The sequence below is a fragment of the Sus scrofa genome, chromosome 7, assembly GCF_054392235.1.
Source record: "Sus scrofa isolate SSC_HxYL_T2T_F1_AM1 chromosome 7, Sscrofa_HxYL_maternal_Yorkshire_Landrace_v2.0, whole genome shotgun sequence".
Classification (NCBI taxonomy): Eukaryota; Metazoa; Chordata; class Mammalia; order Artiodactyla; family Suidae; genus Sus; species Sus scrofa.
Window position 1 is genome coordinate 35,234,126 of NC_139389.1, and position 24,919 is coordinate 35,259,044.

General features: G+C 40.5%; 1 protein-coding gene across 50 annotated transcripts in view; it reads right to left on the minus strand.

Annotated features, from left to right (window-relative positions):
* MLIP (muscular LMNA interacting protein) overlaps nucleotides 1-24,919 on the minus strand; it is a 240,337-nt gene that overhangs the window by 117,167 nt on the left and 98,251 nt on the right. For 33 of the 50 annotated variants that reach the window (XM_084966926.1, XM_021098542.2, XM_084966932.1 and 30 more), the window contains 2 exons: nucleotides 14,393-14,548; nucleotides 11,125-11,517 (listed from right to left, as the gene is read on the minus strand). In XM_084966926.1, the coding sequence (XP_084823052.1) occupies nucleotides 11,125-11,382 (258 nt within the window). In that variant the 5' untranslated portion in view covers nucleotides 11,383-11,517; nucleotides 14,393-14,548. Of the gene's footprint in view, nucleotides 1-11,124; nucleotides 11,518-14,392; nucleotides 14,549-21,329; nucleotides 21,450-24,919 lie in introns of those variants that run through there. The other 17 variants (XM_021098546.2, XM_084966927.1, XM_084966934.1 and 14 more) reach the window with 2 other exon arrangements.

Below are 24,919 nucleotides of genomic sequence, written 5' to 3' on the forward strand. Positions count from 1 at the left end.
AATGTGAAATTGATAGCAGCTGCAAAAATTCCATCACCTTTTCAATCATGTTTCCAAATAACTTCAATTTTTATAAGAAGCCCATTAATTCATCCTGATTATCCATCAAATTATCATGTTAAAATCATAGGACTGTAATTTTGAGGGGCTCATTCAGAGGAAAAGACTGCTCCCACCAACTTGCAAACTTTTTTCTCTTAGATAACCTATCCTGGAGTTCCCATCATGGTGCAGCAGAAGCAAATCTGACTAGGAGCCATGAGATTGTGAGTTCGATCCCTGGCCTCACTCAGTGAGTTGAGGATCCAGCATTGCCGTGAGCCATGGTGTAGGTCACAGACGTGGCTTAGATCTGGCATGGCTGTGGATCTGGCGGAGGCTGGCAGCAACAGCTCCGATTAGACCCCTAGCCCGGGAACCTCCATATGCCGCGGGAGCGGCCCAAGAAATGGCAAAAAGACAAAAAAAAAAAAAAAGAAAGAAAAAAAAAGAAAAAAGAAAGCCTATCCTAAACTCTGAATACATTCACAATAACCTCAGTAACAGAAGATGCTTACAAGGTTCTGCTCTCATCAAGTGGATGATCTTAAACCTAAATCCACCTTGGATCCTGTATAATAGAGGTTATGGAGTATTTTAACAACAAATTTCTTTAGTAGAGCTATCTCGTCATTTTAGTCAATCTAAAATTACTGTTTCTGTAAATACTCAGTTTTTCCTAATGTGTCCGTGGGATTCCAAAATACTTGAATAAAAACCAAAGTGACTGATCTGCTCCCTGATATCCTGAATAGTTCCTGATATTTGAACCCTGTTGGTCCATATAGTTGTGCAATTCTTCCCAAATCTGTAGTGATACAAGACAGAAACTCTCATTTCTTCTTTGTCTTCACATGCAAGCATTATATTATGGCAGCCTGGCCTCCTAAACTTACCTACTTACCTGTCCTCTTCTCACTGATGGACACTTGTGATGTCACTGAGCAGATTCTCAGTTGTAATGTCACAACCGCCATAATGCTTCTACACCTACTCTATTTAAAGCTGCTATTAAACAAATTTAACATAACTCTGTTGACTGGCAGGGCTGTCAACTTGATTTATGAACTTGTCCTGCACAAGGGCACCAGCTCAGAGTAAGGCTGACCCCTCCTGCACTAGGCAGAGGGGACACTTTTTTCTAATTCATATATGGGCTGGGTAAGATACTGTAGATTGATGTTATCATCAATTTAAGGTCTATAGCCTCAGCTGGGCCCTGTACCACTCAGCTTTTTTGTGGGTTATTTTTCTTATGTTTTGACCTCAGCTTCCTCTCCCATTCTGAACAATGGCTCTTCCACAAACACTTTTCCCCAGCACCTCCCTCATTGGGCTCAACATATGACCTAGATTACTTTTCTCCAAGGAAAATTGAGATTACCAGGAAAATTATTTTTTCTAGATCTCTACTCATTCCCTTTCCTTTGTTCTAAGGAAAAATGATGGATTTTCCCTTTTTAAATGTACTCTGAATTGCACCAGTGCTTGCTTTCTTGGGGATCCCATTTTTTTCTGTTATTCCCACACATGCTATGTATCCATCTTTTCTTTTCCATTAGTTTTCTCATCCTAACATAAATATAAAGCATAATACTTCCAACTTTAAAAATACAATAAAGCAGTCATGCAGTAGATTGTAAAAATACCCACATTTCCTACTCTTTTCATAAGATGGCAAAGTTCTTTTCCCTCACCATAATCAGTGGGACATTAGCAAACGTGATACAAGTGGCTTGAAAAGCTCTTGTGCATTGGAGCTTACTGGCGTGCCAAGTACAGAATATCACCATGATGTAAGTGAGCCCAGGCTAGTATATCGCAGGATGCAAAAACCCATCTTAGCTAACCAGTCACCAGTAGCCAACCGCAGATGTATAAGTGAACTACAGCAAAGATCAACTGAGACTGACCTAGATCTGCAGAACCATCCAGCTGAACACAGCCAAATTTCTGACCTGCAGATTTTTGAGCTGAATGCATAGCTGCTGTTTGAAAACACTCAACTTTGGCACAATTCGTTAAGCAGCAAAAGCTAGCTGATAAAAACATGTGCACAAACATGCATCAAGATCTGATCCCTCTCAGCTACATCTGTACTAAACCATCACTGTACTGATTTCCTTACTTTGTGTGGCCAACACACCCTAAAGTGACTTCCCAAAGAATGCTCTACGGTATAAACAGACTGACTTGCTTCTAACAAATAGAACATGGCAAAGGCGAAGGGGTTTCACAGATTTGTTTAAGGTTCCTAATCAGGTGACCTTAACTTAATCAAATGGAGATTATCCAGAGTACACATGACCTAATGCAATAGTGAAGAACAAATATGACTTCATACTGGATCTGTTTCTTTTATCTTTATATTCTATTGCTTTTGCTACAAGTTAAGAATGTTGCCTATAGCATGAAATATACAGGATACCCCATTCTTAGGGCTCTGACCTTCAAAGGTGTAATACTTTTCCATTCATAGATAAAAAGTTGCAGAACAGAAGATAACATTTGTCTTATTGGAGGTTTATAGGAAAACCTGACCTACATGAATGGCTGCAAGAACAAAGGATTCCAATATCAAGAATTCCAACCATGTCCTCTTCCCTGTTAGTATAAAAGAAGCTTGGATTCTAACTTGGGGTAGATGGTTCTTTGGGACACTAGTCTGCCATCTTCATCGTCTGCTGGCTTTCCAAAAAAAGTCACTCTTCCCTGCTCCAACAATTCCTCTCTGGATTTACGGGCCTGACACATGGCAAGCAGACTGACACAGTCTGTAGCTTGGACTCAGTAACACTAATCAAATAAGCCCTTTAAAAGAGGGTCAAAATCGTAGAGATCAAAGTAGAAGAGACTCCTTCTATTGTCAACTTTAAGAAGAAGGAAGCACATTCTACAGCCTCAAGAAAATGAATTCTACCGGTAACATGGGGGAGCTTAGAGAGCCTCCAGATGAGATGAATATGACATTTTCATCTCAAACTTGTGAGATCCAGCTCAACTGTGCCCAAATCTCTCATCTACAAAATCCTAGAGAATATAAATCGGTAGGATTTTTTTTTTAAGTCACTAAATTTGTGGTGATTGGTTATGCAGCAGTAGAAAAGTAATACACTTCCTCTGACTTCATAATAGCTTTTACCCACTACTCTTCCACAGACACTGTTATCAACAGTGTCTCCAATGGCTTATTTTTTCCTAAACCCAACAGGCACTCTTCTGATTTCTCTATGGAATCTGACTTCCAATCTCTTGCTCCTTTTCAAAACTATTTTTTCTGTGACTTCTTTTTCATCACTCTCTCCTAGTGTAAATTTCCTATCATTAGATGAGCCCTTACTATATTCCTCCTCTTTTTCACCCTCTTCTAGTGTGTGGGGACTTCCCTCGCCATCCCCACTCTCTGAAATGCCTGGGTCCTGATTCTTGGCCAATGCTTTTACTCATCTTTCATGTTTCAGCTGAGACAACGTGAACCCTTCCTGGTGGCCCAGGTCAATTTAAGTGTCCTCTTCCTAGACCTCCCACTGCTCCTTAAACACATCACCTTTCAGTGTCATTATTTCCAAGTGCATCTGTTTCCCAAGTTCCTTGAAGTCAGGTACTATGTTTTTTTAAAGTTTATTCCCCTACTGTCTAATGCCTGGTGGGTTCCCTTTGTGCAGGAATGAGGCTGTAAAGTGTCTCATGGGTGTAGGAACAGGACAGAGAGCAGGGATGTGGTGTCTCCTCAAAGGAGGCATCATCACCTCCCTCAGCAATTGTCTGGGCAATAGGGGTGAGCAGGGGGTGGAGAGAACAATGACTCTAATGTCCAGGTCAGTCTTTACCTTTCCAGCAGCACAGATATTTGAGTTCAGATATCGAGAAGTCAGTAGACCATCCTTTTAAAAGGCTTCCTCACTTTCTGCTGCAATTGTCAAAGCAACTTGATTTTCCATAACTGAACTTCTTCGGCCCTTGAGTCAATGATACAATTAATCTCACCCAGAGGAAGCAACTAGACACCAGTAAGGGACTGCAGGGGTTCTATCAGCATCAGAGCAGAGCCAGGGCCTCCTACCAAGTCAGAGAAGTTCTCTTTGGTATGTCCAGTGTCACTCACCATGGACAGTGACAAAGCAGGTTAAGATAATGGATGGAATCAGTATCATTCTAAACAAGAAAGGAAATGGGGAGATGGCATTGGGAAGATCACTAGGGAAAGGTCGTTAAAACAATAAAATATCTTGGTCAGGGATAGGTACGTAAATTAGAGGAATGAGGGCCTCAGCATGGTCAATCATTTCAATTGCCTCAAGGCGATTATATGATCAAGCGGGCCCAGCCAGAATCTGAGTTACTACTTGGGTCCCCTCCCACCTGCTAGTGCAAGGCTGACTCCTGTTTTGTTTCCTTCACTCTTGGGCCCCATGTAGTTCTGCTCTGCATGCAGTTGCAAAGTTATCCATCTGATGGGCATGTGCAAATTACCTCCTGGCATCTTAAGCTAAACACGTCATTCTTCAGGAACTTGTGGCACTCCAAGCTTGTCTTCTCAGCAGTTAGCAGAGCTAACATGGAAGTTTAACCTCCTAGCTTTTTTCAAAATCTCCAATCTCTAAATCCCAAGATGGATGATGTGTTTTCATATGCAAAACATGAAACAACAGCCAAGCTATGAGGCAGGAGTCCTAGGCTGTCTTCCATCCTCTATTATTATGTTTTCCCTCAGCTGTGAATTAAGAGAATTTAGGTCATGATGTATATTCCCTATTTATATCACAGGGTCATGGGAAGAAGAGGATCATTCATTCATTCATTCATCAGGTATTTCCTAAGCACCTATCCTGTCCCAGGAATTGTGTTAGGTGATGGGGACAGAAGACTTTTTTTGTCATCACAGGGCTAGCAAGTCTACTGGGGTAAAAGAGACATATAAAGGGTGTTCTGATACAATGTGCTGGTATGACTAGAGCATTTCATTATAAAATTAAGGCCCAGGACTGTAGGGAAGGTTTCTATGTCCAGTGCTCAGTCCAAATAATTTGTTGCAACCTCTTTTCCACAGATCCCTAAAAATCTAGGTTCTTTTCTTCCTCTTCTTCTTCTTCTTCTTCTTCTCTTTTTTCAGCTGCACCAACAGCCAGGGATCAAATCCAACCTGGAGCTGTGACCTACACCACAGCTCTACCAATGCTGGGTCCTTAATCTACTGTGTCACAGTGGGAACTTCTAAAATCTAGATTTTTAATAAGTGTGTGCAATGTCCAAATTTCCCAGAATTTTTTGGTAAGAATTGTAAGAAGGACACAGCTAGTCCTTCTAACCTTGCCTTTTTTTTTTTTTTTTTTTGCGTGTGTCCTTTCTTCAGTTCTTATATCCAAGCTGTGTTTGAACCAATGTATAAAATCTCTCCCTCCTCACATGTTCTTTACCCTGTGGCCCCAAAGGTGCTACCATCTCCAGCTCTTTAAGTACAATGAATCATTCCTAAGAACCTATTGGAGGCCAAGAACTATTCCAGGCCATATATATAATCTCATTTAATCTTCACAAGGAAAGTTGATATCATCGCCCCATTCTACGAATGAAGACACTAGGGTTTATGATTTCAAGTAACTGCCCAGAGGAGCATGGCCCTAAGTTGCCAGCCTCATTTTTGCTTTCTCACACCTTCTCTCCAAAACATTACTTCCCTTTCCTCACCACTTATCCATTTCCCAACTTTTCTGCCCCATCACCCCTCTCACACTCTTCCCATCAAGGTCATCACACAACCTCCTAACTTCTATATTTAAGGGACTTTGAGGACCCTATGTTATTTGACTGTGTTTTGTACTTTATTTTGACTTGTATTATATTTATAATACTTTAGATTGTGTTATATTAAATTTTTTTGTCTTTTTAGGGCCACAACTGCAGCATATGGAATTTCCCAGGCAGGGATCGAATCAGAGCTGCAGCTGCTGCCCTATACCACCACCACAACAACGTGGGATCTGAGCCACATCTACAACCTATACCACAGCTTATGGCAACACCAGATCCTTAACCCACTGAGTGAGGCCGGGGATCGAACCTGCATCCTTATGGATACTATTTGAGTTCATTACTGCTGAGCCATGATGGAAACTCCATTAATAATGTTTTAATAGAAGGCATCAGGCAACTCTTCTGAAGCAGAGATGGTCAGATGACAGACAGCCTCCTTCCCTTCTCCCAGAGGAAAAGGAGCCCAGAGGAGGTCAGTGTCCAAGCAGGTAACAGGGGTCAGGCTCCAGGCATTGACCTGAGAAAGGGGAAGGGCTCTCATATTCCAAATTGAGACAGTGGCCAGGTCAGACCCCACATCCCTGACTCCATCCCTACACATCTTCTGGTTCTAATAGTACTGATGAAGGAGAATCCTCTCCTTTCCTTGTAGGGACCCCTAGTGCTTCACCTCCAGCTCTATCAGTAAAAAGCCTTTTGATCCTTCTCCAGCTTTGATCTTGGCCTCTTGATCCCCTAGCTTCTAATCTTCTCTAAGTCAAGCAGCAGCATATATTAACCCGGCTGTCCCATTGGGCAGAATTACTTGCTGATGCACAGAAAGAAAATCTGGTAAGGCAGCTAGAAAATATGACATTAGGATGTTGTAGAGGAAAGGGGCATTTTTCAGGAGGTTTCCCAGCATAAAAGTGAGAGAACCCTTGTCTTCATATAGGATAACTCCATGTCTGTGCTCAAAACATATCATGCTGCCAGAATGTCCTTCTGTGGGTTAGTATTTTGTATTCCTTAATGGATATGATTGATACCAAATTCATTTGAGTTTTATCAAAACATGACTGAGCTACCTTAAAATTATTGCCTGAAAACTATTGATTAAGAAATTACTTTTCATATATTTTATTTATTGGAACTTGCTTATAAAGTACTTTTTTGTGAAAGTCCCTTTAGCTTCCCCTGCATGAAACCCAACTTCTTTGGTCCCCTCTCAGCCTCCTGTTTTGGCTTCTCATCTTTCACAGGCCCTTAGTACTTTACCATGTCTTGCCTTATATCTCGTGTCTTCCTGTTTGGCATCTTTGCCATGAGCTCTATCCTCATAGCCTCAGCTCCACAGCAAATACCTCTCGTCTCCCATCTCCCTCCTGTGTCCAGATTCACACTTCCAGCTTCTTTCTTATTGGCATCACGCCATGCCACGAGGCATCTCGAAACAACATCAGCTGTCTCATCTCTTCCTATCCTTTCCCAAGACCTGTTATTCTTTGCTCAATTAATGGCAACATTTATTCAGTTTCCTTGGTTATAAATTTCACTCATCACTGATTCTTTTCCCGCATACTGCCAATGAACAAATCCAGTTAATTCTATCCATAAAGTCCCTCTTTTTATTCCCATTGTTACTGCCATAGCTCCAGGTTTTATCATAGGTGTTTCAGACAAATCATTCTGGTTTTTTATGTGCATATTCACCTCTCTTTTAAGTCTAATACTATCCCTAGGAAAGAGAATTCTGAGACATCCATACCAACATTCAAACATTAACATCGAAAACATTACGTTTTTCTTTCTGAATTTTATTTGAGATAATTTTGATTCAACTACTTATACTATATAGCCTTTTTATTTTTATCTTATGCTTTCAAATTTTAAATGCTTTAATGGTTTTTGTTTGTTTGTTTGTTTTGTTTTTTGCTTTTTAGGGCCACATCCATGGCATATGGAGGTTTCCAGGCTAGGGGTCTCATCGGAGCTACAGCTGCCAGCCTACGCCACAGCCACAACAACATCAGGTCCCAGTTGCATCTGCAACCTACACCACAGCTCACGGCAACACCAGGTCCTTAACCACTGAGCAAGGCCAGGGATCAAACCCACAACCTCATGGTTCCTAGTTGCATTTGTTTCCACTGCGCCACAGTGGGAACTCCTAAATCCTTTAATGGTTTTTAACACAATGTACTTTTACCTAAACATGCTGCTTCAATAAAAGTATTTGGAACACAAAATACACTCAGCCCAATATTTATGTTGACTATGTTCAAAATAATATAGTAACCACCGTAGGGAACAAAGTGTTTAATAAAAATGGATTTAACAAGGACTTTGCCTTTAAAGACTTTACCATCTGCTAGGGGAGATAAGGCATGTACCTAAATAGTTATAACACAAGCTGGAATAGGATAATAGAAAAGATGCACAGAAATCATACTGAGGGAACGTTTGCTTTCAGTGAAGGCACCAAAGCGGGCTTCAAGAAAGTCACTATCTGAGCAAGGACTTCAAAGCCATGAACTTTTACATTTTGATGCTTTTCATAAACTGTATTGAACCTCACATGTATGCAAGACACTACCCGAAGAGCTAGAGATACAGAAATGAACAAGAGAGAGGCCTTGACTTCAAGTTGTCCTCAGTCTAGTAAGGGAGAAAGATAAAATCTATCCTGGTACTCAGGCAAAAAGGAGTTATGGTGGAGATTTTAAAAAAAGACTACAAACTATAAGGAAAATGACAAATCTGTAGGAGAAAAACGAACTCCTCCTCAAAGGGAATGTTGTTAGGAAAAGGGGCTCTTGAGCCGAGCTTAGAGTATCAAGTAGCCCAGGCCGTGAACATGAAAATGAGCTGCGGAGAAAGCAGCATCGCACACAGAGGAATCAAGGGCCAGGGATGCAAAGGCACAAAGCTTGTCCTTGGATGATAGTTGAGGAGCCCTGAAGGAGAAAAGCACAAGATGTGGGAAGAAAGTGACACCTAGGCAGCTTATAGAAAAGTGAAAAGCCAGCCTATAGCTTCAGAAATTGGTCCTGACTAACTGATAATGATCATGTATAGACAATTTGTTTTGTTTTTGTGTGTGTGTGTGTGTGTGTTTTTTTGCTTTTTGCTTTTTGCTTTTTAGGGCCACACCCGTGGCATATGGAGGTTCCCAGGCTAGGGGTTGAATTGGAGCTGTAGCTGCTGGCCCACACCACAGCCACAGCAATGCAGGATCAGAGCCGCACCTTCGACCTACACCACAGCTCACGGCAACGCCAGATCCTTAACCCACTGTTCAAGGCCAGGGATCGAACCCGCAACCTCATGGTTCTTGGCTGGATTCATTTTCACTGTACCACAACAGGAACTCCTGTATAGACAACTCTAGACGTGGATTCATTTTTCCCAGGGAGACCAGAAATGCGCTTCATTAACTGCATTTCTGATTGAGATACTGATGTTGTTGGCATCAGGTAATCCAATCACTGGATGATCTGGAAGCTTTTTACCTTAAGCTTCAACCACTGACTACATGAAATGTCTCAGAGTGCCTCCCTTCATGAGCTGGTCCTTTGTGTTCAGTTTACATTTATGGATAACCGTCAACTTACTTTTATTTCATCTTAATCGTATTATCGTGATGACCTACTCTTCATCACACAATCGCTCAAATGGATTATTGTCGGACATGGAATCAGGAACAATGGCTATTCCCAAACATTTCAGGACCCAGTTTTCCCCTGTCTGCCTTCATTATAATGTTCAACCACCACAAATGAATCAGGCTGAGCTGTGCCTTTCCATTCGGAGCTTTGATAACATGAACCTGTGTCTAACTAACTTCTTTTGGCAAAAGAGATCCCAAATGTGTTTCTACTCTCTAGTCGGGCTTCTGTATATTTGGTCCCGTGAAAACAAAGTAAATGACCAACTAAACAGAAGAAATCTATCAGTTGAGGAAAAGAGTAAATTGAAAATCCAAACATTGCTTCACGAAGAATAATTCTCTTTGTTTATATTTGGTATCATGTCCACATGTTCTTCAAAGGGGCCACATTAAACTATCCTCCACTGGCTATAGAACCTCTCACATTTCCAATGTTCTTACCCTATCATCTTTCCTAAGGCAAGAAAGAAATGTTTAAGCCTATCACCACTTACAGAAATACGATGAATTATATGATTCGAATATTTTTAATAACTAGCTGAAAATAAACTTTAAGAAGAAATAAGTGTTTTAGCTTAATAGACTAAACCGATGGTACCCCAGTGAAAGTCTTCTACCACCAAAAGGCAGCATGAGGGTACATGAGATGCTTGAAGGTGATATAAATAAGCATCAGGAAGTCGGTGAAGGCTGCATAAATAAAGATAAGGTGGCACCAAAGATAAGATGCCTACTCTAGTTTTGCACAGGTCCTGGGAGCACCCAAAGGCCAACTCACCCATACAAATGTTCTCCCCGCTGCGTTGGGTTGCTTGTAAATGCCGGTCTAGCAAATCCTGAGTAGGACATCCTAGTACAGACTCACTCTCATTGTCTGCACCTATTATTTACTCCCAAAGCCAGCCTCTGCATTCCCGACTTCTATACCTTGTCAAAGTCATCTGATAGCTTCATTACCCCAAACAGCCAGTCATCTTATTTTTTTTCCCTTCAAAATTCCTCCCTACCCACCCCCCTTTCTTTCCTGCCATCACAGATAAGGGTCTTATCCTACTGTATCAAAGGCTTTCCACCTGAAAGGAAGCTTTCAATCTTGCTGCAAAGTTTTGAAGTGGGATCTTCTGCCCAGTTCACTGAGGCTAGCCCTGCTGCTGGTGGCTTCCAGGAGCACAGGAGGTATTTCCCTTAAGACACTCAGGAGCGAGGGATATCCCTTACATATTCTTATTTCCTTGTATATGCTTTTACTACTCTTTGACTAGTTTAAAAGTAACATGTCTATACTTAGTAACCAGTTGATGTCTTTTTGCTGCATCTCTCTCATCTCTGAAATGTGCTTCCTGATACATCCAGCTCACCAAGCTCTCTCCCCTAAGAAATTCCCATTACCCATCTTCTCCAAGAATTTTCAGAAAGGAATTGCTGTGTCCCCAAATCCACTCCAGCTAAGTGTTTATATGTTCTCTTTAGCCAATTCACAGTATAATTGCATATAATCCTTTTTGCCTTATGAATATATTATTCCTGATCTTGGGACTTTGGTTTTTTAATATCTTTCTCTGAGAGTTTTATATGCCTTGAATGCTTAGGAAGGCCTTTGCAGACAGTCTAGAACAAGGAGTATGAAACTTTTTTCTTTCTTTTTTTTTTTTTTTTTTTTAATGACAAGAAGAAAAACCTACCTGCCCATGTTTTTGCTGAGGAGCCATCCCATGAGGCATTTCAGGATGTGATGGGGCCTGGAGGTCTGCCCCCCGTGTTTTGGGGCGCACAGAGTCAGAGGCCAGGCTGGATGAGATGGCTAGGGATGTGGGCCGAGCAGCTGTGGTGCTCATCGCTCTCGGGGGGCCTTGTTCACTTTTGCTAGTTGTAGCTTCTTCTTCCCCTTCAGAGTCCACAATAAAGACATATTCAGCTTTGAAGAGGTCACTTTGCTGCATCCCTTGAGGTTCGTTTGCTTTAAATCCTCTTCCTTGTGTAGTCTTGCCCTCGACCTCTAAAGGATCAGTCAGTGTTCCTTGGTCTCTCTCCTGTTGGCTCCCAGCATTCAAGGTCAAGTACTCATTGAAGTGAGACTGGAATAAAGGAAGACACATAAAAGCATTGACATTAATTTGATAAATATGTCTTTTAGCATGTACTCTTAAAAATTTTAACCAGCTTATAATCTCCAAGGACAAGCGTTTTTACAGTTATATCTAAAAATCAGGTTGGCTTTGGAGAGATTGGGTTGAAGTTAATGGTTTACTTTAATTAACCCACTTGTTTGTCCTGGTCCAAGCCCAAACAATTTAGGGCTCAGAATCAACATCAATAAACAAACCTGCTTTCAAAGAAATCCTGATAGTGGCTTTTTTAAAAAGAGAGGAAGAAGGCAATATTTTCCCTAAAGATATTCATGAAGTAAATGGGGATGGGTCATGGGTTTAGTTAATAGTCAAGCAAAACCTGTATGTCCTGTATAAGCCAGGGGAGAAAGGAAATCCCACTAAAAGGTTCTAAAATAATATTTATCCCTCTAAAAGTCTGAGAAGAAAAATAAAATTGGAACAGAATGCACAGATATGCAGAGAAAACAATCCAAGTTGATTGGGAAAAATTCATGAATAGGACACCAAAAATGAGATAATTTTAGTACAATGCATTTTTTTGCTGTTATTTAATTTTGCATTTGTAATTCTAAATATTTTCCCATTCCATTTTCTATGAATACATAGAAGGTTTACAAGACCAGGAGTAAGATAGCTTTATCATACTACAAAAGCATCTTTTTCTAAAATGATAGCAGCTGTGTACACTAAGATGGTGTTCAAAAGACCCAATGTTAATTTTCTTGGTTTTGAAAATCATACTTTGATTACTACTTTTCTTTCTTTTCTTCACAGCTTTTCTTTTAGTCTAACGTTATTTCAAAATAGAAAGTCAAGGACATAAAATAAACTGTAATTAACCAAACTTCAACTATGGTCATCAACTTAATGTGTGCCAATATGTATTATGTACTGCGTGTGTGAAGAAAGACTAGTTAAACCATTGTTTAGATATAACTAAACGAAGGAGTTGACTACACAGACCATTCCACTCTTTTCAGCTGATGATAAGATATTCAGAATAAAACACAAATTACCTCTAATTATGATTTCTCTGACAGTGGTCATTTCATATACTAAATTACAATACTTTGTAGTAGCAAAACCTGAATTGGAAGGAAGTTTAAATTAAAAATAGAAATATTCAAAAACAGATTGCAGTGTGTTATGGAAAGTAACATAATAACTAAATAGAATAACTAAATGGAATAGCTAAAGACCTGGCAAAATTGAAGTCGTTTTTGAAAACATTGTTAATGATCTGTAATAACTCCTTGCCCCCACGGTTCATTATTCTCTACTCCTTTATTTTGATGTATTTTTTTCCAGCATTTATCACCACCTGAGAGTTTATTATATATTTTTTACTTTTTTTCATTGTCTGCCTTCCCAATAACAAATAAGTTATACGAGCTGACCTTATTCATTCGCAATCCACAGCACCAAGCAGATAGCCTGTGGTCAGTAAACAGTTTTTAAATATATAAAGAATAAGGGAATGATTTACTCTGTCCTAGTAAATGTTGAACTATTAAAAAAAAGAGGAAGAAAAAGCTTTAATCTTTTAAAGATGTAGTGGTGTGGGTACCATTGCAATCAGCAGATATCATTATCTTAGGAAGCTCTGGAAACTTGCAACCAAGATTGATGCATACATCTATAGTCTGGTAAACTCACAGCACCAAATCACAAAAGACCCGTGAATATATTGTATGTACTTGGATACCGTGAGGGGGAAACGTCCCAAAAGTGCCTTATGTGGAATTCAGGATTTTTTCTGAAATAATTTGGTCCCAATAGTCTTTGAAATAAAAATAAGATAGCATTGTAAGTCCTAGGTGCACAGAGATATTACTACCTGCTAGATAAGATGTTTTCCTATAAAGAGAGTCAGATAATTGTATCTCCTACAAGGTGGCTCAAAAATACCACAAAGTTCCCCCAATCCCACTTCATTTATAATAAGACAGTATTAAAAAGCATTTTAAAGAGAAATTTTTTCACCCAAAATGTCATAATTCTTGCACACGTTATTTTTAGGTTTTTGTTTGTTTTAATTTCATGTTCAGTCTTGGTCTCATTTCAGATAGGTATAATCAGAGTAAAAATATCACTTTATAACTTATTATATCATTGAATATTAGAGTGTTAATATGTTCCATGAAATCACATAATCATTATAATTATAACTTTGTCAGGGTGATGTATTATCATATTCTTAACTTTTCTCTGACTGTTAGATATTAGGCCTTTAAAATTTTTCCCTAATTAGTTTACTACATAACATTCTTCTTCTTTTATACTATTTCTCTGGGATACATTTCCAAGAGTTAGATCACTGAAAGGTTATGTACAGTTTTATGACTGTGGATAAGGGTTTTCCAAAAAAAAAACTGTACACACGCACAAAAACTAGCAGCAAAGTGAGCGTATCAATATCACCGCAATTTCCTCAACATCAGATATTATGTTTTTTAATGTTGCTAACCTGTTACACATAAAATAACACATCACTATTTTATCTAGTATTTCTTTAAAGATAAATTTAATTTTTTTAATTTTGTTTTTATCAAGATATGTTGGAGAGAAGGAGAGGTGCCAGGGGAGAGAATATATCATGTAAACTGCAAACAACAGGATGTCAAATCCAAAGAGTTGAAAGACCGTATTGGGGAGAACCTCCAATTTGATAACATAATTATATTTTTGTGAAGTTCCTAATTCATAATTACATTTTTAGCCAATCTTGGATTTCACAGTCATGTCACTTTAAGCAGAGAAAATAAACATCCACACAATGTTCAAGTCATTACTATTATTTAATGTTAATTGCTTAATATAAAAATAAAAATAATCCTACCCTATTTATAGTTTCTGGAGTCTTATCACTTGGTTCCTCAGGAATTTTAACAAGGAACTTAGAGGTGTCACCCAACTGGGAGTGGGTTGGTAGTCTTCTGACAGTGGGGACAAATGTGAAGATCAGAGGTTTGGCTTCAGAGTCACCAGGAGAGACCTATGAGACATGTAATAAATTAGACTTTGTCTTATCAAAGGTTTATCTTGACTTTATTCTCTATAGACTGTGATAGTTATCACATTTATCCTTTTAAGCTGCCTCTTGTCCTGTGAGCATGTGTATGATGCTGAAGAGAACAGCTATTAAAATCCTAATAGCATATCAGATCCTTTTTGATGAAAATGTTTATCAGAGGAAGAACTACACCCCCCAAAAGATCTCACTGCAGGACATGGCAACGAAAGGATGGGTTGGCAAGTTGGCCTGCTGGAATGTTACAAGTTAACATGGATAAAAGTCAGTTTCAAAACAGACCAGAAACTGTGAAGACCCCACAGAGGTCAGGGACTTTCATTCATTTAACCCTGTGTCAGCAGGTTGACTCATAATCACCAAGCATGCCTAAAACTTCTGACATATATCATTAACAAGTAGGCTAAAATATGAATAACAAATTGAAACTTTACTTTTCTGGCTATCAGGATATGAATGCCTCTTCTCGGGAATATATCTTATCTTTCATGCCTTCTTTATTCATTCAAAAATCATTTTAAGTATGCGCTGCGTGGCAGGCACGTAGGAGCTAGGGATACAACAGCACATAGGAAACAGCGGATAGACCACTCACACAGGTAGGAAACATGTGCACAGAATAAGAAGGGAAAAGCAATGGGGGATGCCTACCCACCCTGGGAAGCTCTGTAAAGACAACACCTGGAATTTAAGTCCAAATGAAGAGGAAGATAAGGATTTCCCAAGCCGAGGAAACGAGACGAGTGAAGGCATGGAAAGAAGCCATGGGTGCAGATCAAGCTTGGGTTTTGTCCTCTTGACAACAGAGAAGCATTAAAGTGCTGTAGATGGAGGATGCTATCACATTAGAACGTTAGACAGGTGAGGCTGATTTCAAAACACACAAAGGCTGGAGATCAGGACAGAAAGCCAAAAGTGGTCAATGGAGGACTACATGGAAAGGGAGAAAGAGAAGAGGGTGGGAGAGGTTTCTCTTTTGAGATGTTTGGATGAGAAGCAGGAAGAGACGCGGAGAATCATTAGAGAGGAAAGTCCAGTCAAAGTGGTGCCTATGTTGGTCTATAAAGGGACAGACAGACCCATCAGACAGACCATGAAGATATCTGTAGACGAGGGGAAGGAACCAGTAAGAAAGAAATTGGATGGAGCAAGGACCTGGAGGAAGCAGGCAGGAAAAGAAGAGGGGACAACAGAAGAAACATGGCCTCCCTTGAGACCCAAGGAAATTAATAAAGATACAGAAAAGCTCTGGATGTGGGGCAGTGGGGAAGTCTGGAAGGTCACGGGAATCATTTTGATGTAATCTGTGTTCGTGATACAATCAGCCCCATCGCATCAGAGGAACACCGTCACTCTGCCACCGCCAGGCCTCTGTCACAAGAAACAGGATGGCTTTGGCAGGACCCCCATGCTCCTGCCCCTTGAGGCTGTGCCACCTTTGTGTGCTTTATCCCAACAGGCCCTGTAACCCTCATCACATCAGCCGCATGAGAAACCCAGAGCTCCAAGCCATCCCTGAATCCCCATGTGCGATGCACACCCATAGTTTGTTCCTTTCTCATGCCCACTCCAACTCTTGGAACCTTCTCACCATACACTTTCTGGAATTCAGACAATCATCACCAAAACCCTCTGCATCCTTAATCTCTTTTCTGCACATTCCAGCTCTAGCTACACTGTGGTTTCCTCCGAGAACTCTGCTTTCCCAGAAGCTCTCCTGGTAGCTGTTTTCACTCACACTGGGTCCACAAATAGCATAGTTGTCCCTCTTTACTGCTTCCAGACAATTCTCCTCCTTCCCTCTTGCCTATGAACTTCAAGGTTTGAGGCTCCTGCCATCCATCCATCTGTATCATTCTCTGCTTCTCCTTGTTGTGTCATCTGCCCACACCCAATTTAATCCCTTCTTTCTTTGAAGGTTCAGTTCTTGGGTTATTTCCACTCCTTCTAACACTAGGCTTTTTATAATACCCAATATCACAGCACAGAAGTCACTTCTCTAACAGTGTGATTCACTGATGTCTCCTCTTCCTTGCCCTTCGCATCCCTAGCAACGACCAAGAGCCACAACCCCTCCATAATTTCAGGTTTTTTCCTTTCTCTGACCAATTCTTCTTTTCTTTCCAAACCATCCATCCCTCCAAGTTCTCTAAAACCCACCAAAATAAAAATCTACTAGTCCTTCCAACATTAAGTTTTCCCAGACCCTTTTATTTATTTATTTATTTATTTTGTCAGCCTCAAATGACCGAGTTGACCACAATTACCCCTGTGCATTGTTTTTCAAATACCTTGCCTGCTCTCACATCATCACCTGCTTTGGGTAAATCACACTGTTCACAGACTCTAACCCCTACCTATTCTACTCCTGCACCACAGGGGTAAATGTGGTCAGGGGGAAAAAAAAAATCACACATCCATGCTTGCTGGTTTCATTTCAAATGTATGACTCTGAGCCTCAAGCAAGCCCTTTAATGCTGCTCTATAATCATATTTTATTTCCATAGCCCATTTACTCTCCCACTCACTGGCAAACTCACATCTCCTCTTTCCAAACCCCTAGCATCTTCTCCCCATTCTCACTCTGAGCTGATGACTTTGTTTCCCATTTCACTGAGATAAAGAAGCAAGCAGAAGAGAACTTTCAAGGCCCTCCCATGACCACATCTAGTCACCCACTTACATATTTGTCCTTTTATGTGGACTTCAGTCCTGCTCCCACATTCCTGCTAAAACCAAACCTCACTAGAATATGCTGCCTTCCAGTCACTTTCATTTGTTCAACAAGATCTTATGAAACACCTAGCAGATGCAAGGCTCTGTTCCAATGTTGGTAAGACAACAGTGAACAAAAACCTCTACCCCTTCTGGTGGAGGGAGACAATAAAAAAAATAAATACATAAGAAAAATAGTATTTTCACTTGTGGTAAGTGCTGCAAAGACTAGTTATACAGAGAGAAAATGATAGGTAAAACTTGGGTTGACTTTAATTTAAAGCAAAAAACTTAGAATTTGCTGAAAAATTAGATGTAAGATATAAGCAGTAGACAAGAGTCAAGACAAGTACAAAATAATTGATCTGAATAACTGCAAGAAGTGAGATATTATTCACTGAAATGGGAGAGCAAAAGGTGAAGCAGGTTTGAGAATCAGTATCAAATTTGATATGGCAAATATACATCCAAGCAGAAATGTGGGGATTTCCGCTGCAAAGTTCAGAGGAAAGACGGTGCTGAGATAAAAGCATTAAGGTTGTTAACTTGCACATGGTATTGAAAACCATGAGACCAGATGAGATCACCACGGGGGTAAACACAAACAAGAAGAGGTCCAAGGTTAAAACACCCATTCTCTACCATTAATGGCCCAGCAGCTGAGGAAGAAACTAGTAAAGATGACACCAGATTTTAAGAGATGTAGAAAAGCCTGGAGCATCATTGACAGCAAGAGGAAAGAGGCCTGACCATAAATAAATAAAAGAATTGACAAACAACTGTGAGGGCCCAGCCCAAATGTAACTCCATGAATTTGTAGCAAAAGCAATTTGCTTGGCTGTTTGCTACTCTCTCCAGGGATGTCCAACTGCCTATCATAAGAACAGAGAAAGTGATCCATAGCATCCATGTGATAGAAGAATGTTGCTGTTGGAAATTGAGGGGGCAGCAAAGGGTCAACCACGGAGCTCATTGTGGACAGGTAAGAGGAGGGACCTCAGACCCTAGGGACTAGCAAGCTCTATGGCTCAGACATCAGACTTGAAAACATGGTAGGTGTTGGGGAGAATACTCTGGGGTCACACCATGGGAGGTGAGGGCTAAGGATTTAGTAGTATGGTAAGTTTGGCTGGTTATAAGGTCTAGGCTTATAACACCAATGCCTTCTAGAAATAATTCATATTCCTTAGGAGACGGAAAAAAAATACACAGATGAACCCTTCTAAACCAACTTTCCTTTTTTAATATTCTGTCTTTAAAAATAATTTTCAGAGTTCCCATCATGGCTCAGTGGAAATGAACCCCACTAATATCCATGAGGACTCAGGATCGATCTCTGGCCTCGCTCAGTGAGTTGCCACGAGCTGTGGTGTCGGTAGCTCCAATTCGACCCCTTGCCTGGGAACTTCCATATGTGGAAGGTGCAGCCCTAAAAAGACCAATAATAATAATAATAATAATTGTATTTAGTGCCCCATTGCAGTCAGATCACAGTTCCCAGGTTGTAGTTTACCATTAGGAAATAATAAATCAATGGCCTTGAGATTGAGTATCTGAGGCAAAAAAAAAAACAGAAAGGGCATTAAGCTTGTGAAGGTCACGGAACTGTGAGATAAGAACATTGATAAGACTGTGATTGTGACAACAAAAGCCATGCTGGGTGATCTCAAGTCTGGGTTGGAGAGAGACTGAGAGTATGGTGGTACAACGTGAGGCTACGGTCAGGGGCACCAAGAACAGGCTATCTGGGACACCAGATTATAAATCTTGTGTGTTTGTGTATGTGTGTGTGTGTGTCTACAAAATCAAACAAAGAGAACTGGATACCCTTGCAGGAGATTTCACCGAAGTTATACAGAGAGTCTAATGAACTAACTCTGGAGCACTTACTGTAGGGTATCACTTTCTGGTAACCAGAAAACTAAAGCACCTATGCCTTCTAGAAACAATGCATTGTCCTTAGGGGATTAAAAACGCACAGACAAACCCTTCTGAGCCAACTTTCACTTTTCAATATTATTTTCTGCCTTTAAAAAATAATTGTCATTTATTCCCCCATTGTAGTCATTTATTCCCCAGGCTGCAGCTTATCATCCGAAAATAATAAAGCAATGCTTTCCTTTGTAGGAGAGAACATTTGATCCCTCGAGAGATTTGGGGAGCCCACTAATCTTATCAGTGATACACATTCCAACACACTTTCCAGATGGATTATTTTCTAGGAAGTCTTCTTTACATGACTAATCTCATCAATATCATGATGGATGGAGAGTGGTTTTAGCATAGAAGTCTCTGAGGGTAGTTCAGATAATTCATCATAGAATTTCATTTAGGTAGGAAATAAAGACAGTCCTTTAGGAGTCAAAGAAGAAGTGAAGCTGTGACTTTGTCCTCAGGTTCTGTAGGCCTGCCCTTCTCCCCACACGATGACTACAGGTCTCTCTGAGGTCCCTCCCAGAGGAAATTTAAATGCTGATGTATGAAAGTCTTCAGTATAAGTGCCCTGTGATTACAATACACTTATCACCACTATTAACAGTAAGTGGCTTTTTTGTCTAATGCACACACAGTGACAAAAATTTACTTCCCCAAAAGGCTTTCTCCTTAAGTCTCTAAAATACAAATAGACCATCACCAATACATTATAAACTATTGACTTTTTGAAAGGTCAATAGCTACCACTGTAGTGAATAAAATGGAAACCAAGTATGGATAAAAGCTGATGCTTCAGTGAATAGGTACGCTTTTAGAAGGATGCCCTCCAAGGAATTTCTAAGCATAACCACATGTTGACAATGAAAACGAAAACAACAGAAAAGAAGTAACATCGTCTCTTCTACTTTATTGTTATATTTTCCTACAGAAATACTCATAGCCTACATAAAATTTCTTCATTGGTATAGAACATTTTTTTTTTAATTTTTAAGGGAACCAATATATGATGTCATTCAAGAATTATATAAAAAGGGAAAGTGTAATGATACTAAAGATTTATTTCATCTTCCTAGGTTACTGTCAGAGAACAAGATCAGGGATAAAGCCTGGTCTACACACATAGACTCAGAAGAACAACTATAAAAAGGGCAGTGGTTTGGTATTCACTTTTAAGCTGGGAGTACAATGTTAGCATGCAGCTCTTTTCATCACTTTTAACTAGCATCCTCTTATCCTACCAAGGATGAACAGAGGGTTTTTTTTGCACAGAATTCAGTTGGAAAAGGATTTGAAATTACACTAGCTACACTACACAGCATTTAGATGAAGAGCTCCATGTTAGCTAGTTGACTGCAAAATCTCTTATTCAGGAAAGGAAAAAAAAAAAATTGCTGTTTACTGCATACCGTGGCCAAGTTCCAATGGAGCCCAGAAATGCATTGCTATGGTGATGAAAAATCATTTCCCCACAAAGCAGAAACAGATGTATGTTAATACCATTGCATTTGTTAAATGCCAATTAACACTTTCTGTTGTCTCCGTTGTTAAAAAACACGTCTTAGTTCCTATCCTTGGGAAACGACTTCACTAATAGAAATTAGAGCTGAAAGGATTAAAAGCTTTTCCTAAATATGGTTTCATGCTCTCAAAATTCTCAGACTGTCACCTTCTTATAGGGCAGCCAACTAATAATTTAAGGAACTGTTTTCCCCCTGTGCCATGCAGGCTAACTGCTCCTTTGCTCCGTTTCGGGCTGCAGTGCCTTCCTTTCTTCTCTTTCCCTAAAAGTGCTCTTTCTTCCGACGTTGACACCCACACTCACAGATGGCCACTTGCCGCTTGTTGAGAAGAGACATTACAGGGTGTCTCAGCATTCGCACCATGCCAGGGACTGTCCTGAGCACCTTGGGTTGCCAGCAAGCAGTTTTGCCTTTATCTGTTCAATCTTTCTACCAACCGTCTATACCATTTCATTTTGATACAGTCAAACTGATCTACACCCCGGCAGCTCTCTCTGTCAAGCCCTCTTGCAGCAACCACCACAGTGCACAGCCTTTCAAAGTTCTCGAAAGCATTAAGAAAGACCTCCTTTTACCTGGGGTGTGGTCTGAACGCTCCCTGCTAAGAGGCACGAGTTCATTTGGAAGTGATTGTTCCCCGCAGTCCCTCGGAAGCCCCCGTTCTGGAAGCATGGATTCATCACAGAAGGGAGTGAGCAAACCAATGAGTGAGGTGGGAAGGGAGCCGCTCGCTGAAACAACACACACACATTCGCAGGGGAAAAAAAAAAAAAAAATCTAAAAAGAGGTAACGTGGAATCCTTCCTGAACAGAAGGATTTTTGTCAGCTCCAAAAAGTAGATTTATGTTCAGACAATTTTTAGATTTGGAACTTCATGGGAGGTCATATGGACAGCTGAAGTGGAGCCAGTAGAAGTTAAAGAATAATAATAATAAGGAGGGCCACCTATACGCCTTTCCCCTCTTTTCTTTGCATGCATGTGCTCCAATTACATGTTCTGCAAAAAGAACAGAGAAGCCAGATTGTACAGCAACAAGGAGCTAGCTGATGGAAGGGCCCCAGCAAGCTGCCAATCCCAGGGATCAACAGCTCACCCTCACTGGGAACACTGAGAGGTACAAATACATGCAAACACTGGGGCTCAACAAAGAACAGGAAAACAAACAGCTATGGCTTCAAAGATCACTAACTTTTAATGATTGGTCCTTGGCATATAGATAGCAGTGGTACCGGAGCATCTGTAGGGATTGAGTTTTGCTATTAACCAAATCTGCTCTAAAATAGAGCCTGGAATCAAATATCTGTCAAAACAAAATTCTATTCCAAGTTTCTTGGAAGGCAGTGAGTATCCTGAATGCAGACAAACCAACCTCAGAACTTCACACGTGCAATTGATTGGAGTCTTCAGCTTTCGTATTTCTATTTTCTGCGTATTGATTTTTCTCCAAATCCCTAATATCTATATTTGTGCTTTGGCAATGAAAGATGTGGCATCGCAAGGGCTGGTTATACACCAAAGGCTCTGGGAAGGAATGAAGTTTTATTCTAGGGACCTATATTATACCTCTTCCCATTATCAAAAGCCTGGCTTTGTGGAAACATTACGAGTAGAACAATTATCAAAAGAAATGCTGTTAGTCCTCTGGCAAAAAATCGTGCCAAATAGCCCAGTGCTTTTTGATGAAGAAAATGATCTAAATGCTTTCAACATAAGTACTTTGTTATATCATGAAACACATTATGTGCCTTCATCTATACTCTGTATGTTTATGGATACTCAAAAGAAACTATACTACCCTCCTGTCCTTAAGGAGGTTATAGTCCAATTGAGAATAAAAAACAGGTGTACAAATACAGAGGTACAAACAAAAAAGGAAAGAAAAAGTTTCCTACTGCAGTTCTCACAGTTTATACATAAACCCCTGGGAGATCCAGGTAAAATGCAGCTTCTGATTGAGGGGAACTGGGGGGTGGCCTCAGATTCAACATTTCCAATGAGCTCCTGGTGATGTCCAGCCATGGGTCTGTGACACTCTGAGAAGCAAAGACCTGGAGGAATTGGGGGAAGGGGGTGAGATCACTTCTCCCGGAGTAAGTTATTCAAGGAGGAAGTGGCATTTGGGCTACACTTAGAAGAGCAGGTGAACAAGGCCTAGGAGGACAGAGAGAAAAGCTAGCACAAAGGTACCTATCCAAAAGGCAGTAAGCAGCAGGGGAAGGCACAAAGCAGGGACCAACTAGGGAGGCAGATCACCCTCTGGCCCTGGGACCTGGTTGGGGGAGTTACAGGACTTTTCAAAGGCCCAGTCCTCCTCCAGTGAAATGTGGGACAGAAGGGTACTTACTCACAGGGTTCTCATGAAAATTAGCATTAAAAATGGCATGTAGGACTTCCCTGGTGGCCTAGAGGTTAAGGATTCAGTGTTGTCACTTCTGTGGCTGGAGTTCAATCTCCAACTCCAGAACTTCCATATGCCACAGATGCAACCAAACACATACACCCACACCCACACCCCCCCACACACAAATGGCATGTAAAGCTCTGTGTCAAGCAAATACTTAACATGTTACTCTTTTAAGTACTCTTATAAATAACATACATGAGAATAAAGGCAAATAAGACTAGAAAAGTAGGTTAAGTCTAGACCATCAGATTTTTTTTTTTAATTTACCATTATTATCTTTTTTTTTTTAAGGGCTGCACCTGCAACACAGCCACAGCAACACCAGATCCAAGCCACGTCTGTGACCTGCACCACAGTTCATGGCAATGCCAAATCCCTGACCCACAGATCGAGGCCAGGGATCAAACCCATATCCTCATGGATACTAGTCAGATTCGTTTCCGCTGAGCCACGACGGGAACACCCGCATTTTAGTCATTTTTAAGGGTACAGTTTACAGAGTGACATTAGTACATTTGCATTATTGTGTAACCATCACTGCTGTCCATGCACACAACATTTTTCATCTTGTCAAATGGAATCTGTTCCTATGGTTCCTGTGGAGGGTTAGTTCCCCATTCCCCACACCCCCCAACCCCTGGCCACCACTCTTCTACCTTCTACATTCTCTCCTCCCTTTTGTAGGTCATCAGAGATCTTTTTTTTTTCTTTTTATGGCCCCACCTGCAGCATATGGAAGTTCCCAGGCTAAGGGTCAGAATGGAGCTACAGCTGCCAGTCTACACCACAGCCACAGCACCACTGGATCCTAGCCTCATCTTCAAACTACACTGCAGCTTAGGGCAACGCCAGATCCTTAACCCACTGATTGAGGCCAGAGATCAAACCTGCATTCTCACAGGGACAAGGTCGGGTCCTTAATCCACTGAGCTATAACGGGAGCTCCAGATTGTGGGAGATCTTGAATTAAGTTGTTCTGATATTATTCAGTAGGAAATAAGAACAAAGATTTTCTATATATATGTATATTTATGTATACGTATGATATACATGTATATAGGATGATGCATGTATGTCACATGTATCATCTATATATAATCTACATTTTTATATAATCTTTATTCCTATTCCTTATTGAAGAGGGAGCCTTAACAAATTCTAGAGACCATTCTCATCTCCCTGTTCCATCCTTTGTCAGCAGTTCAATCAGTTTATTTTATTTTATTTTATTTTATTTTATCTTATTTTATTTATTTATTTTTTTTTTTTTTTTTTTTTTTTTTTTTTTTTGGTCTTTTTGCTATTTCTCGGGCCTTTCCCTTGGCATATGGAGGTTCCCAGGCTAGGGGTCGAATCGGAGCTGTAGCCACCGGCCTACACCACAGCCACAGCAACGCGAGATCTGAGCCGCGTCTGCAACCTACACCACAGCTCACAGCAATGCCGGATCATTAACCCACTGAGCAAGGGCAGGGACCGAACCCGCAACCTCATGGTTCCTAGTCGGGTTCGTTAACCACTGCAACACGATGGGAACTCCAATCAGTTTATTTTAAATGCATTCAAACAACACTGAAACTCTTTTCCTATATCTCATTCTGTCCTTCTCTCTCTGGGCCTTTCTTTTTCTCATTTCCTCCACCAAACATGAAGTAAAATTTAGGCATGTTCGCACAATTAGGTTCAGAAGAAATATTTCAGCCCCACTCCTTTGTCCTCCTTGAGTCATTTTATAACATGAGAACCAATTAATTAATCC